Below are 15,450 nucleotides of genomic sequence, written 5' to 3' on the forward strand. Positions count from 1 at the left end.
GCAGTCTAGGCATGGCTCTGCGCTCTTACAGACATAAGCTGGAAGAGAAGTCAGTGTCTCAACTCCTGCTTGCTGCTTCCATCCCCTAGAGGGTGGGCAGGGAGACCACCAGCTTCTCCACCTTCCCCCACCCCAATCCACGACACACAGATGGGGGGACCTCAGCCTTCCTCCGTCCCACCTCTCCCATCCACCTGCCACTGGCCGCGTCTCCACGCAGGTGCAGCTTGCCTGGAACGGAGGGCAGCCGCTGGCCTTGCAGCTCACCTGGGCCAACAGGTCCTCGACGCAGAGCACCTCCTGGGATGGTTGCGTGGCTGCCTCCCTGGGGCAGGTACACATTGCCCGCCCTCCCGACCCGGCACCGGGCTGCCCCAAACCCCGGGCCCTGTGCTGCCGCCCCTGCCCCAGTCACATCCACATCCTCTTCCCCGTCAGCTCCAGGACACCTGGGGCCTGGGCACCCTCAGGGCCTGTGGGGCCTTAACGCAGACCCCAGCTGTGCTCAGCGAGTGGCTGGATCTGTCCTGGGACGGACGCCAGGTGCGGCAGAACCTGACTTACGAGGTGAGGCCTGGGGAGCTGGGTGGCCCCACCGGCTGCAGAAAGTGCCTGACTCTGGGGCCTTAAGGTCCTGGGTGTAAGTGCTCATTGTGCTGGGGGGCCCTGGGCAATTCATTTCTCCACTGCAAACCTTGGTTTTCTCATCTGTGAAATGGGTACAAGTATCCTTCCCTGACTGTAATGTCATGAAAGCACTGGGAGGTCAGGAAAGCAAGGTGCCCAGCATGAGGCGGGCACTTGGGGAGCAGACAGAGGAGTGGGTGAACCCAGTGGGCTGCTGGAGAGGGGTGGGGGGAGGTGGGGAGCTCAGGTTCCCAGAGGTGTCAGGGTCAAGGTCTCACCAGCATCACCATCTGCCTGGGGCTCCTCATGGACTGAGTGCTGCTCTGCAGAGCCTGGGGCAGGGGCTGGGCCATGGAGAGATGAGGGCAGCTGGCCTGGAAGTGCCCTTGTCCCTTCTGGGTTTCCTTAGGCCCACAGCCCCTCAGTCTCCCAACAGAGGTCCTGCCCGGAGTGTAAACGCCCGCTGTGGGGCTGCCCGGGGCTCTGATGGGGTTCCTGGCACCTCTTCTCCTCTCATGAGGGTCTCCTTCTCTCTTCCGGGATGAGGCCCCATACCAAGATGCCTTCTTCCTTCCAGAGGCGCCAGCCATTCCTCCCGGACAAGATCCATGCAGAGGCCATGCTGGAGCATGTCCTCGGGGCCCCCTGCTCCACGCAGAGCTTCTGGGGAGACGTGGAGACAGACCATGCCCGCTGGGTGCGCCACTCCCTGCGGCTGGGGCTCTGCCACCTGCCCACGGTGAGTCTGTCCCCGGGGAAGGGCCCAGGGATCCAGCGGTAAAGAGAGAGGAGGGTGCCCACCCAGGGCAGGGGTGTGAGTGAGGGAGCCGGGTCCCGTCATCATGGGTCCTCACAGGCCTGCAGGCAGCCCCGGGCAGGGCGCTGTCCTCTGAGTATCTGGTGTTTCATCTGAGGGATGGGAGACACAGTTGGTTCCAGCACGTGGGGTGATGGGGAGATTTAAGATGTGGCACTGGGAAAGTGCTCGACATGTAAACCAAGCTGCTGTTTTCATTGTTGTTAGGGGGAGGGGTTGGGACCCCTATCCCCCAACATTCCCCTGGGTTTGTTAGCTAGTTGATTGTTCTTTCCTGCCTTCCTCCACCCACCTTTTACCCATCTTTCCAGCCATCCATCCATCCATCCATCTACCCACTCTCCAATCCATCCTCCCATTCATCCATCCATTCCTTCATCCTCCCCATCTTCCAGCCTCCTCCCTTCCATCCATCCTTCCATCCATCCATCCTTCCCCTTTCCCGTTCCCCACACCCTCTCATCTCTCTAACAGTCCCGGGGGTCACAAACTTTTCCTCCAAAGGGCCAGGTAGTAAATATTTTATTTATTTAAAAATTTGTTTTTGTTTGTGTTGGGTCTTTGGTCTTTGTCCGTGTTGCCGCGTGAGGGCTTCCTCTAGTTGCGGCGAGCAGGGGCCACTCTCTTGGTGCGCTGCACGGGCGTCTCACTGCGGTGGCTTCTCCTGTTGCAGAGCACGGGCTCTGGGCACCAGGGCTTCAGTAGCTGCGGTGTCCAGGTTTAGTTTCTCCGTGGCAGCTGAGATCTTCCCGGACCAGGGACTGAACCCGTGTCCTCTACATTGGCAGGCAGATTCTTAACCACTGGGCAGCCAGGGAAGTCACAGTGAATATTTCAGGTCTTGCAGACCATGTGGACTCTGTTGCAGCCACTCAAGTCTGCCATTCAGCCGTGAAGGCCACCATGGAGGACGTGTAAATGAAGGGGTATGGCCAGTCCCAATAAAAACTATTTACAAGAACAGGCAGTGAACCAGATTTGGCCCATGAGCCGAAGTTGCCAGCCCCCAACCTGTCCATCCATTCAGAGAGCATTTGTGGGTCTTTCTTATGCCAGGCTCTGTTCTAGGTGCAGGCACAAGGATGGTGAAAGGGACAGACCAGGTGCCCGCCCTCCCGAAGCTCAGAGTCCCGTGGGTAGAAGAAGATAAACAAGACAGGCGTAGTGAATGCTATGAAAGAACGAAGCAGGGAGAGGGGACGAATGCAGAATGTGGTGAGAACAGCCAGTGCAAAGGCCCTGTGGCCGGACATGCTTATAGATGTTTGAGGAACACAGGGTGGCTTTTACAGAGAGAGCAAGGAGGTGAGGTTAGGAAGATAATGCACGTCCACAGGACCCGCCAAGGAGACCGGCTTCTCCTCCAAGTGCAATGGGAAGACAGAGGCTTTGAGCATGGCGACAGTGTCTGATTTGCATTTTTTTTTTAAGGTAAAATGGAGGAGGGGCTATAGGGTGGGACAGGAGTGGAGGCTGAGATAGGCTATTGTGACTGTCCTGGCGTGAGGGGCTGTCACCTGGACCAGGGCCTAGCAAGAGGAAGCTGTGCTCCTGTGCCTCCCTGACCACCGACATCCCTGCCTTCTTGTTCCAGGCACTCTCAGTCTCTGGGGAGCACACCCTGGGCAGCGGTGAGCTCCTGCTACACTCCAGATGCCAGCTGGGCCTCGCCCCAGACCCAGATCACGGCCTGCACCTCAGCCTGACACTCCACAACCACAGCAGGCCCCGGACGCATGACTACTCCGGGGAGCTGGAGGTAAGGTGGCTGCCCGCCCCAGAGGAAAAGACCCTGATGGCCATCTGTCCCAGTCTGGCCAGTGGACCACCACTGACTGGGCAGCCCTGCCATCTAGTGGCCAGTATTGGAACTGCAGACAGGCACACAGAGGGGGCCTGAGCTTACTTGTAGTGGGAACCCCTGAGCCTGCCCACCCCTGACCCCCAGCCCTCCACCACCAAAACAGCTCCTCTGCTGCCCCAACACCAGCCTTTCCCATAACCAAGAGGCAATGGCTGGACTGCCTGGGCTTGAACCCCAGCCCCACCTCTTCCTAGCTAGCAATTTACCTCCCCTGTCTGTGCCTCAGTTTCCTCACCTCTAAAGTGGGGGATAATCATTGCACCTGTCCTACCTCCCATGGGATTAATATCATAGGGATTAAATATCTTAACGTGTACGTTGCTTAGAACAGTGCCGGGTACAAAGCCAGCACTAAGGATTAGCTTCTTATATTGTGTCTGTTCACTCACTCAGTCGTGTCTGACTCTGTGACTTCATGGACTGTAGCTCACCAGGCTCCTCTGTCCATGGAATTTTCCAGACAAGAATACTGGAGTGGTAGCCATTTCCTACTCCAGGGGATCTTCCTGACCCAGGGATTGAACCTGTGTCCCTTGCATTGGCAGGTGGATTCTTTACCACTGCACCACCTGGGAAACTCCAGCTGCTATTACTATTGGCTATTACTGGCCCAGTCTTATCTTGTCTCTCCCTTTCCTGGCAACCCAGGGAGGTAGAAAGGGTTCAATACCTGCCCTGCCCTCATCTGGCCAAACGGTATTGGAAAGGGACCTCTCCAAGCCCCATTTCCTTACCTGAAAGTGGGGGTCAGATATATTTCATAAGGCGGTCAGTGGGGTTCTGGGCACCCCTTCTCCACCCACGCAGCATGGGTGTAGAGTAGGTGCCCCATCACTGCTGCCATAAGCCTATCTCTGTGTCTCCCTGACCTTGACCTTGTGACTTTCCCTTTACAAGCCTCAGTATTCCCCTCTGTCAAATGGGAACAATCCCACCTCCTCTGCAGAAGTGTTGGGAAAAAAAGAAACAGCTCGCATGGCACATGCACACAGGAAGTGCTCATGCGATGGGCGTTTCCTGTCAGTGTCCAGAGCTGGACGAGGCGTTTCTGTGTCTGGAGCTCACCCAGCCCGTTTCCGAGCCCAGAAGCTGTGATGGTTTCAAAAGCATTATCCTTTCTGAGGCTTGCCAAGGCTGGCTCTCATTTCTCCGTTGGCCAGCCAGGCTGCGAGCCACCCCCGCATGTGTAATCCCAGTGCCCCAAGGTTCACGTCTCCCCGCAGTGGGTGGTCAGGGAGCAGCTGGTCCCTCTGCTTCCATCCCGAGCCCGTGGGTGGCTGGTTTTGACCGCTTCTCCCTTGCTCATGCCCTCTCTGCTCCATTTTGGGGTCTGTGGCATGGGGGGGTGCTTTCCCAGCCTGGTTTGGTGTTCACGCCAAATGGAGAAGAGGGACAAAATTCGGGGGGGCAGGCACTCATCCCAGCTGCTGGGGCCCCAGCCACTCAGTGCCTAGGACGGAGCTCAGACGCAGGAGGCCATCTACGAGGAACACCCCAGGTGTGGTCTGCTGACGCCTGACACCCCCCCACCCCCGCACCGCACCAGGCTCACTGCCCGAGCACTGTGAAATCTCCCAGGAATTCCTGGGCGCCACCCCTCCCACCCACTCAGAAATCTGCTGGAAGGAGACTCAGGAAACGGCATGTTTTGCGAGCACCCTAAATTGGATTCCTAGGGCTAACAAATTACCCACCAACTGAGTGCCTTAACACGACAGAGATTTCTTCTTTCACAGGTCTGGAGGTTAGAAGGCTAAAATCAAGGTGTCAGCCGGCCGTGCTTCCTCTAGAAGCCCTAGGAAAGAATCCTTCCTTGTCTCTTCCAGCTGCTAGGGGCCACCAGCAATCCAGGAGTTGCTTCATTATCCCAACCTCTGCCTCTGTCGGCACATGGCCTTCTCTTTTTTTAATATTTATTTTTATTTATTTGGCTGTGCTGGGTCTTAGTTGCAGCATGTGGGATCTAGTTCCCTGACCAGCGATTGAACTCGGGACCCCTGGAGAAGGAAATGGCAATCCACTCCAGTATTTTTTTTTAATATTTTATTTATTTGGCTGTACCGGGTCTTGGTTGTGGTATGTGAGATCTAGTCCCTGACCAGGAATTGAACCCTGGCCCCCTGCACTGAGAGCATGGAGTCTTAGCCACTGGACCACCAGGGAAGTCCCCACCTGGCCTTCTTATAAGGACGCCAGTCATTGGATTTAGGTGTCCTTATATATGACTTCATCGCAAATTTATTTCATCTGCAAAGAACAGACATGCAAATGACACCATGTTCGCAGGTGCCAGGGGTTGGAACCATCAGATCTTTTTGAGGAACACAATTCAACCCATAACAGACCTCCTGCACACATTCACACAAATACACACACACACACACACACGAGTTCTGATTCCTGATAAATTTTGAGAACCACTGTTCTACATCTGATCTTACAGATTTTGAAACTGGGGTAACACACTTACTCTGGGCTGCACCGCTTGGGAGATGCAGTATTTGGACCAGAATACAGAGCAGCTGAGTTCAGGCCTGAGGGGGCTCCCCTCCCCCACAAATGCATCTCAGTCAGCCTGTTGCCTCCCCTCCCCGCTGGGTCTCCCTCAGGGTTCCTTCCCTTTAGGCTGCTGAGGGTTTTCCTGACTCTGCCCCACTCTGGGTCTGGAAGATCCCCTGGAGAAGGAAAAGGCAACCCACTCCAGTACTCTTGCCTGGGTGGTCCCATGGATGGAGGAGCCTGGAGGGCTGCATACAGTCCATGGGGTCTCGAGGGAGTCAGACACGACTGAGCGCACACACTTGGAACTGTTTTATCGGTATGTCATGAGCTGTTCCAGTCAGTTGTTCCACTGGCTGTCCACGGGGTTGCTAAGAGTGGGATGCAACTTGGCGATTGCACAACCATCCGTCTTGTGTCCCCTCCCCTCCAGGCTGGTGGCTACAGGGGCTGGGACAAACTGCTCAGTAGCCTGGCCTTTATGCCAGCCGCCACCCACAATGTCTCCTTGACCTTGCAGAGACATTTGTAGTGGTTCTCCTGCAGATACGGAAAACCTCGCCAGGTGGGAAAGACACTCAGGTGCTGGGGATGTTGAAATGCCAGGGCCCAGCCACTCCCCCCAGTCAGTTAGGTCAGAATCTCTGGGGTGAGGCCTGAGCATCAGGAATTCTTAAACCATCTGGATGCCATATCCGTGCGCAGTTAGGTCCCTGGATGTGGATTTTAATAAGCATTTATGCAGTCGGTAGGGATTCTGAGCCCTGTGCTTCCCTGGTGGCTCAGATGATAAAGAATCTGCCTGCAACGTGGGAGACCCGGGTTCGATCCCTGGGTTGGGAAAATCCCCTGGAGGAGGCCATGGCAACCCACTCCAGTATTCTTGGCTGGAGAATTCTTGGACAGAGGAGCCTGGCGGGGTACAGTCCCTGGGGTCGCAAGAGTCGGACATGACTGAGCGAGTGCGCATGAGCATGAGCTGAGGCCTGTGGCAGGGTCGTTGGGTGAGGGGGACCCAACGCTTGCTCCTGAAGGTATGGGGTGGGGTGGGCATTGCCTTTCCCCCAGAAGGTTCAACCTCGGTCTCCCCAGCCACCTCTCCCCAGGTCTGGGGCAGCAGAGCGCAGGGGCCAGGCCCCACTCAGGCACCTGCCCCCTCCCCCAGCTCCATGGCCCCAAAGCTCAGTGGCTTGGCCTGCTGGGCCGCGTCTCCACCTCGGCTTCTCGAAGCCTGGTCCAGCTGGAGGGAAGCGTGGACGACGGGGATGAGAAAGTGAGGCTGTCGGTGTCTCGGGCCCCGAACTGCCTCCAGGCCTCGGTGGCCCACGAGGAAGGTGAGTAGAGGCGCTGGGTGTGGCTCGGTGGGGCTCAGCTTGGCCCAGGAGAAGTCAGAGATTGGGGTGATGCGAGCTCAAAAGTCAAAGGCAACCCTGGTAGGGCTTCGTGGCCCCCCAGCCAGGAGGAGAGGAGCTCTCCACGGCCACCTGGATTGACTGTGATGCCAGCAGAGGCTGGCAGAAGGTCTGGATCAGAGGTGGGTGTGGGGATGGGGAAGAAACCAGGCTTTGGGAGTTGGGGGGGGTCCGAAGGTTGACGTAGGCAGCTCAGTTTGAGGCCCTCAAGTCCCAGGGCCATTGAGACCCTGCCTGTGGGAAGTAGGGAGCTATAGGAGGCTATGGAGTACCAGAGGAGTGGGCAGCTGGGAGGCGGATGGACTAGTCCTGGGCTCAACAGCAGGTCCCTTCCTGGCCCCAGGGAGCCAAGAGGAGAGCGTGCTGCTGCGGGCCTGCGCCCACAGGCAGGCGGCGGAGGTGGAGGCTCTGCTCCGGGACCGAGGGCAGCCCGTCCAGCCGCTGGTTCGCTTGACCCTGCAGGCTGCCAACCAGAGCCTCCGCTTGGCCGCACGCGGCTGCCAGGGGACCCTGCTGGGCCACGTGGAGGTGAGATGGCTGGGGGCAGGGGAGGAGTGGCCATTCCTACCACCCCCACCCGAGCCCCACCCAAGGCCACAGGCCCAGGCTCCCAGAGTCCAGCGGAGCCAAGGAAAGTGGAGGCAGACAGCCCGTAGCGTGGCACGCAGTTTCACAGCCCTGCTGCTGGCATCGAATGCTTTGTGCCCGCTGCATTCCCGGGGGGCCAGCCTGTCCCTCTGTGTCCGCAGTCCAGGGTGGCTGCTCTCGGGTCCCAGATGCAAGCGGGGCTGGAGGAGAGGATCCACAGCTTGGATGCCTATGTGAGACGGTTCCAGCGCCTGGTGGGTAGAGTGCACTTGGGGTGTCACTGGAGAAGGGAGGGAGTGTGGGGCTGGGGGGGTCACTGCTCTGCTCTGTCTGGGGCCCCCTCTGAGGGCACGAGGGGTGCAGATGGCCCCAGATCCTCATGCTGATCCGGCCTCTGTTCTCTCTGCCCAGGTGCAGCCAGCGGGCGCCCTGGATGGCATGGCCGGCCTGCTTCTGCGGCTGTGCCAGGCGGGGCTGGGGGCCGTGCAGGATGGTGGCAGGGCGGTGGCCGCGCTGTGGGGCCTGAGCCCCACTGGGCGGGTGCTCACCCTCCACGTGCCGCTCTCCCTGGAGAGGCTGCGGGCAGGTCTGGAGCAGCTGCGGAAGGAGCTAGAACGTGAGTGCAGGGGCAGGGGGTGTGACCGTGCCCCTGATCGACCCGCGCCTGACCCGGGCCCCTCACACTTGGCTCGGGGCCCTGGTTCAAGCAGGAAGGCCACCAGATTTCCAGCGGGCCTGCACCCCAACTTCCTTTAGAGTCCTCTGCCTTATTTCTCATGGACCTACACCCTTCAGACTTGGGGAGCAGTGTCCATTTTTTTGATTTATTGCTATTTTTGGCTGTGCTAGGTCTTTGTTGTGGGGCAGGCTTTTCTCTAGTTGCAGCGAGCGGGGCAGGGAGGCTACTCTCTAGCTGTGGTGCACAGGCTTCTCGTGGAGGAGCACAGGCTCCTCGGCATGTGGGATCTTCCCTGACTGAGGACCTAACCCACGTCTCCTGCATTGAAGGCAGATTCTTAACCACTGAGCCACTGGGGAAGCCAGCCATATCCGTTCTTGTAGGTCTCTGAGCTCATATCCCTCATGTTCACCGCCTTATTTCTTCTGGACCTCTGCCCGAGTTTCTTCAGTCTCTGCCTGAATTCTTTAGGGCGTACAGCTTTATTTCTGCAAAGCCTGCTGCTGTAGATTCCAGGGCCTGTTTCTGGCTCTGTGATAAGCACCAGGGAGGCCATACCGGTTGTGACGGCTGCTGTCCCTAGCGCCCTCCTGGCGACACCGGGACCCTCCAGCCTCTCCCAGGGTCTGGGACCACCAGGGCTGACAGCTGGCCCAGTGGGGGACCCCAGGACCCTGCCCAGCACCAGGGCGGCCACCCTGAGACTGGCCGGTGCTTGAGCCAGACTGGCCGTTCCGTGTCCTCTCACCCCTGCTTGTGTGTCTAGTCAGAATCCCAGGGCCACCCTGGCATCGATGACTCACTAGGACTCAACTCTCAGCTTGGAGTTGCACCTGCAGCCATAGGGCCAAGATACAGAGCCAGGCCGTGGAGGGACAGGTATAGAGGAGGCTCCAGGGAGACCCCCCCAACCAAGGAGTTCCCAGACTCATCCTCCAGTGGGAGCGCGTAGGATGCCCTCACCACCCCCCGCTTCAGATTGTGACAACACCTGTCAGACATCAACTGCCCAAGGGAGCTCACTAGAGGCTCCGCACCCAGGCTTTTCATTGCGGGGTGGTCAGGTGGGAGCCCCTGCCTGGCACAGACCGACATCCCAGACTCACAGAAGGAAAGGGGGTGTTCAGCATGTTGTCTGTTGCACCCCAGGCCCAGGAGGGCCCTCTCACTAGGTCTGGGAATGGTAGGACTCCCCCAGAATCCAGCCAGGGGCTGCCCTGGCAAACAGGCCTTGCAGACGGGCAGCCTCGGGCCTACCGGGTTGACGTCCACAGTCTCTAGTGCCGCCACCTCATTCCAGGTCGCAGGCTCTATTTCCTTCCTGGGGGCCCGGCTTGTCTGGGAGAGGCGGGCTGGTTTCCCTGCATGGGCCTGGCAGGCGGCCAGCAGTGTTGCACTTGCCGCCAGGCCCAGGAGGCCTCACGGGGGGCGGTGGCTGCCTTTGCAGGGCCCCTGGCCACGCTGAAGGATGCCTACCTGGAGGTGACGGTGCAGCCCCTGGACAACGTGTGGCGGAAGCGGGCGGAGGAGGCCCTGCGGCAGCTGCAGGCCTGGGTGTCCGGGACACCGGGCACCTGGGGGTCCGGACCCCTTGGGGCAGCGCTGGAGGCCACAGGGGGCGCCCTGGAGCTGGTGAGGTGGGGCACAGGGGTGGGAGGCGGCGTCTCAGGCAGGGATGGCCCTGACGGCTCTCACGGCCCCCACCCTGTCCAGGCCGCCCACCAGATGCTGTCTTGGGCCGACGCTGCGCTCTCACGGGCACTGAGGCGGCTCCGCAGACCCCTGTTGGACCTGTACAGCTTCTCGGCCAGGTGACTGTTCCGCTCCGAGGCCCAGCCCCACGCCAGGCACACCTTCCACCTCATCCACTTCCCTGCCAGAGGCATTTTCATCCCCATTTTACAGATCAGAAAACTGAGGTCTGTTCTTCATTCTGCAGATATTTTACAAGTGTTCTCTCTGAGCAGGTGGGGTTTTAGATGCTGCAGACGCAGTGGTGGGTGGGACAGGTTCTGGCCCTCTCCTGGCTGCCTGGGGAGACAGTGACCAGGTTATCTGCCCCTCGGGGGCGGCAAGCCTTCCTGTAAACGGCCTGAGAGTGATGTGTACGGATTTTGTAGCTAGCTGGCCCCTCATGCAGCCTTGGTCTTTTGTTTCTGTTAAGAATTCTTTGAACATGTCAAAGCCATTCTTAGCTTGTAGGCTGTCCAAAAACAGGACACAGGCTGGATTTGGCTACAGACCATAGTCTACCCACCTTTGAGGTAGTACGTGTGCCAAGTCGCCTTAGTCAGGTACGATTCTTTGTGACCCCATGGACTGTGACCCGCCAGGCTCCTCAGTCCATGGAATTTTCCAGACAAGAATACTGGAGTGGGTTGCCATTCCCTTCTCCAGGGGATCTTCCCAACCCAGGGATCAAACCCATGTCTCTTACGTCTCCTGCCTTGGCAGGCAGGTTCTGTACCATTAGTGCCACCTGGGAAGCCCCTGAGCTAGTATGTTATCTAACTGCCACAGGGAAAAAAGGACATGGGGGCATTTTTTTAACATTAACCTTTTAATGAATTATTAGTTTGGCCAAGTGGTGCAGCATGCAGGATCTGAGTTCCCGAACCAGTGATTGAACCCATGGCCCCTGCAGTGGAAGTGCGGAGTCTTAACCACTGGACTGCAAGGGAAGATGCCGACGGGGGCATTTTACAGAGTGAGGCCATGGTTGGCTTCAGTGAGAAGGCAGCATCTGAGCCTTGTAAGGGCGAGGAAGTGAGCTGGGTATAGTCATGGGAAGAGAGTTCCAGGAGGAGGGCAAAGCCGGCGCAAAGGCCTGGGGGAGCAAATGCATCTGCTGCCGGAGGAATATGAAGGAAGCCGGGGGAGCTGGAGCGGAGGGTGGAGGAGTTAGGGAGATAACGGGCTTCTGGAATACACAGGAGGTTTTGAGCTGAGGAAGGACATGCTCTGCCTTTCATTTAATAAGATCCCTCTGGCGCCCATGTAGAGAATAAAGACTGGGGTCAGGAAGTGGGGGATAGAAGTGGGGGGCCCAGTTTAGAATGGTCCAGGCAAGATGGGAGGGTGGCTGCACCGGGCAGTGGCAGCCATGGAGGAGCGTGAGGCAGTCAGACTCTGAACAAGCCTGGAGGACTGGCTGACAGGTTGGATGTAGGTGGTGAAAGAGAAGAGCTGGGGATGACTCCAAGGGTCTTGGCTTTGATGACTGAAAGGGTGGAGGGTTCATCTGTGGAGTAAAGGGGGTGACTGGGGTACAGGGATCAGCTTAGAGCTTTTTCAGTTGCCTATGGCTGCTGTAGCAAATTACCACAAGCTCAGTGGCTTAATGCAACACAGATGTATTATCGTGTGGTTCCAAGGGTCAGAATTTCAAAATGAATTTCAGGTTCTTCCCTTTTCCAGCTTCCACTGGCCACCTTTCCTTGGCTCGTGGCCCCTGCTCCATCTTTAAAGCCAGCAGTGTAGCAGCTTCTCCCCTCTGACCTTTGTCCTTGTATCTTTCCTCTGATCCTCCTGCCTCTTACAAGGTCCACTGTGATTCCACTGGCCACATGGAATCCGTCTCAGAATCTTTAGTGTGGTCACACCTACAAAGTCCCTTTGGCCACCTAAGATGATGTAGCCTTTCAGCAGCTTGGGCGTCTCTGGGGCTGTTGTTCAGCCTGCTGTGCTGGAAGTGGGTGGTGTGGGGCTCCTTTCTGGCCTGTTAAGTTTGAGTTGCCCTCCAGACACCCCACCGAGGCAAGCTGAATTTCTGAGGCCTGGGCCATCAGGCACTTTGGGAAGGGTCAGGAGGCCTTCGTGCTGGGGTCTCCCAGCTCCTCTGTGCTCCCCCTAGGGACCGCGCGGTGGTGGTAACGCTGCCGATGCTGCCAGCAGGGGATGAGCCCCTGGATGTGGCCCGCGTGACCAGCCACCTGATGGAAGAGCTGCTGCTGCGGCCGCTCCGAGCGCTGTACGGGACCAGCGTGCTGGCCGAGTACCACCGGCTCAAACGCGGCCTGCTGGGGGCCCCCTCTGGATGTAAGTCCTGTGCTCCTCCTCTCTGGGGGCCCCTCTGCCCTTTGGGATGCAGTGGCGTGACCTGGCAGGGACAGATGGACAGTGGGACCATCCCCTGCTGGTACAGGGACACCCTAGCATCACGGTGCTGGGCCCATCTGCTCCCAGGCTGAGTGCCGAGGTTACTGGGCTTCCCAGGGTCACACAGGACTAGGGCTGGGCTGCGGATCCAAGGCATTTGTCCAGAAAGTCACAGCCTGAGTCTGAAGCCCAGCACAGAGGCATGGCGAGTGGCTGAGGACCAGGCCAGCTCCCTCCGGGGGGAACTCTGCAGGAAAAGCATAAAACAGACCTCCAGTTGTAGCCAGAAGGCCACTAATCGAGTCCAGACTGTCAGGCAAGACTTCGGGCCAGAGGCAGGGCCAGGAGCAGACACAGCTCCGGGGGCTGGGACCGCCTGGGAGTCTGCATTCTCTCCTCCGAGTGTGTGCTGGTGAGCCATTCCACCTCTGTGCCACCCGGAGGGGCAACGTGGCTCACTTGGGAGGTAACAGGTGCATGCCTTTGGCACCCGGGAGGGTCTCAAGTCGGTGGGCAGGGCTTGGCAAGGAGTGGTGTGTAGCCTGGGGTGTCTTGTGATCGCACAGGTGAGGACAGGTGGGAATGCAGACGGGTGGGAGCCGCTGGAGTCAGGGACACTTGTCTGGCAAGCAGCGGGGCAACCAGGAATAGCCTGGTCCCTGGGTTCCGCGTGTGTGACCTGGGGTTGGCCGTGACCTTTGGCTCTGACACCTGACGGAGGGACCCTCCTCGTGAGGCCATCATGGGGTGGCCTGGGTATGTGTTCGACAGACGGAGCTTCTCTTATCTGCTCCCTACCCAAGCCTCTGCTCCTCTGCTGGCCCGGTAGGTCAGAACTGCCCTGTCTCGGGACACCTTCTGCTCACTGTGAAGAGGGCAGGGCCCAAGTGGCACCTCCCTCCTGTGGGACAGAGCCTTTGTACTTTTTTCAAAAATAGTGAACGTGTCTCTTTGCCGTAGCTTCAGTGAGGGTACAATTCAACAAATTGTGACCTTCCGTCAAGGGTGACAAGAAATGAGAGACAAATGGAAAAATGCCATTTGTATTCATCTTTATAAATAAAATGATGTGGTTAGTTCAGTTTGGAGGCAAAGGTGTGGAACCTGGTGTAAATCCTTTTGTTTCTGAAGTATGGATGTCACTGATTTACAATATGGTGTTAATTTCTGCTGTACAGCAAAATGACTCAGTTATACATATGCTTTTTTAAAATATTCCTTTTCATCTGTGGTTATCGATATTGAATGTAGTTCCTGATGCTGTACATACATACATATTGAATACAGCTCCCTATGCTATACATACAGACATTGTTGATCTATTCTACACATAATCGTTTGCATCTCCTAACCCCAGCCCCTCCCCCTCCCCCTCGGCAACAGTGAATCTGTGCTGTGTCCACGCGTCTGTTTTGTAGACAGGTTCATTTGTCATATTTTGGATCCCACGTGCTCGTGACGTATGGCCTTTGTCTTTAACTGTTTATATTGGAGTATATTGATTAACAATGTTGTGTTTGTTTCAGGCGGACAGCAAGGTGATTCAGTTACACGTGTCTGTACATCTTGTTGTTTAGTCTCAAAGTCATGTCCGACTCTTTTGCGACCCCATGGACCGCAGCCCGGCAGGCTGCTGTGTCCATGGGGTTTCCCAAGCAAGAGTGCTGGAGTACTCTGCCATTTCCTTTTCCAGGAGCTCCTCCTGACCCAGCGATCAACCCTGCGTCTCCTGCACTGGCAGGGGGATTCTTTATCGTGGAGCCACCCGGGAAGCCCATACGTATATCTTACTCGCCCATACGTATATCTTACTCGTTTTCCAATTCTTTTCCCATTTAGGTTGTTACGTAATATTGAGCAGAGCTCCCCATGCTATATAGCAGGTCCTTGTAGGTCATCCGTTTTAAATATAGTGGTGTGTGTTGGGTTGGCCAGAAAGTTCACTCTGCAACATCTTACAGAAAAACCCAAACGATCCTTTTGGCCAACCCAATACATGTCAATCCCAAACACGCTTTAACTGTCCCTCCCCCACCCGTCCCCTCTTGTATCCATAGGTTCATTCTCTAAGTCTGTGAGTCTGTTTCTCTTTTGTAAATAAGTTCATTTGCATCATTTTTTTTTTTAAGATTCTACATATAGGAGATATCTGTCTTTCTCTGTCTGACTTCGCTCAGGATGGCACTCCCTAGATCCATCCGTGTTGCTGCAAGCGGCATTATCCCATTCTTTTTAATGCCTCGTATCCCACTGCACGCACGCGCCCCATCTTCATTCGTTCATCTGTTGATGGACGTTCAGGTTGCCTTCATGTCTTGGCTCTCGTGAGCAGTGCTGCTATGGACACAGGGCTGCGTGTATCTTTTTGGATTAGAGTTCTGTCTGGATATATGCCCAGGAGTGGGATTGCTGGATCATATGGTAATTCTATTTTCACTTTTCTGAGGAACCTCCATACTGTTTCCCATAGTGGCCGCATCAGCTCACATCCCCACCAACAGTGTAGGAGGGTTCCCTTTTCTCCATATCCTCTCCAGCATTTATTGGTAGTTTTTCATGGTAGCCATTCTGACCGGTGTGAGATGGTGTTTCATTGTAGTTTTGATTTGCGTTTCTTGAATTATTAATGATGTTAAGCATCTTTTCGTGTGCCTGTTGGCTATTTCTTCTTTAGAGACATGTTTATTTAGGTCTTCTGCACATTTTTCTATTGGGTTTAGGTTTTTTTTTTTTTTTTTTCCTCTATTGAGCTGTATGAACTGTTTTATATTTTGGAAATTAAGCCCTGGTCGGTCACAAACATTTTCTCCCATTCCGTAGGTTGTCTTTTCATTTCGTTTATGATTTCCTTGGCTGTGTAAAAGCT

General features: G+C 56.5%; 1 protein-coding gene across 1 annotated transcript in view; it reads left to right on the forward strand.

The window, feature by feature from the left end:
* Nucleotides 1–15,450, forward strand: part of LOC113883389 — a 140,794-nt gene that overhangs the window by 112,578 nt on the left and 12,766 nt on the right. The window contains exons 46-56 of the mRNA XM_027527059.1: nucleotides 221–334; nucleotides 439–567; nucleotides 1,205–1,366; nucleotides 3,039–3,203; nucleotides 6,973–7,141; nucleotides 7,563–7,747; nucleotides 7,969–8,061; nucleotides 8,219–8,423; nucleotides 9,934–10,118; nucleotides 10,200–10,297; nucleotides 12,340–12,524. Coding sequence (XP_027382860.1) covers nucleotides 221–334; nucleotides 439–567; nucleotides 1,205–1,366; nucleotides 3,039–3,203; nucleotides 6,973–7,141; nucleotides 7,563–7,747; nucleotides 7,969–8,061; nucleotides 8,219–8,423; nucleotides 9,934–10,118; nucleotides 10,200–10,297; nucleotides 12,340–12,524 — 1,690 coding nt within the window. The remainder of the gene's footprint in view (nucleotides 1–220; nucleotides 335–438; nucleotides 568–1,204; nucleotides 1,367–3,038; nucleotides 3,204–6,972; nucleotides 7,142–7,562; nucleotides 7,748–7,968; nucleotides 8,062–8,218; nucleotides 8,424–9,933; nucleotides 10,119–10,199; nucleotides 10,298–12,339; nucleotides 12,525–15,450) is intronic.

The sequence above is a fragment of the Bos indicus x Bos taurus genome, chromosome 25, assembly GCF_003369695.1.
Source record: "Bos indicus x Bos taurus breed Angus x Brahman F1 hybrid chromosome 25, Bos_hybrid_MaternalHap_v2.0, whole genome shotgun sequence".
NCBI classification, from domain to species: domain Eukaryota; kingdom Metazoa; phylum Chordata; class Mammalia; order Artiodactyla; family Bovidae; genus Bos; species Bos indicus x Bos taurus.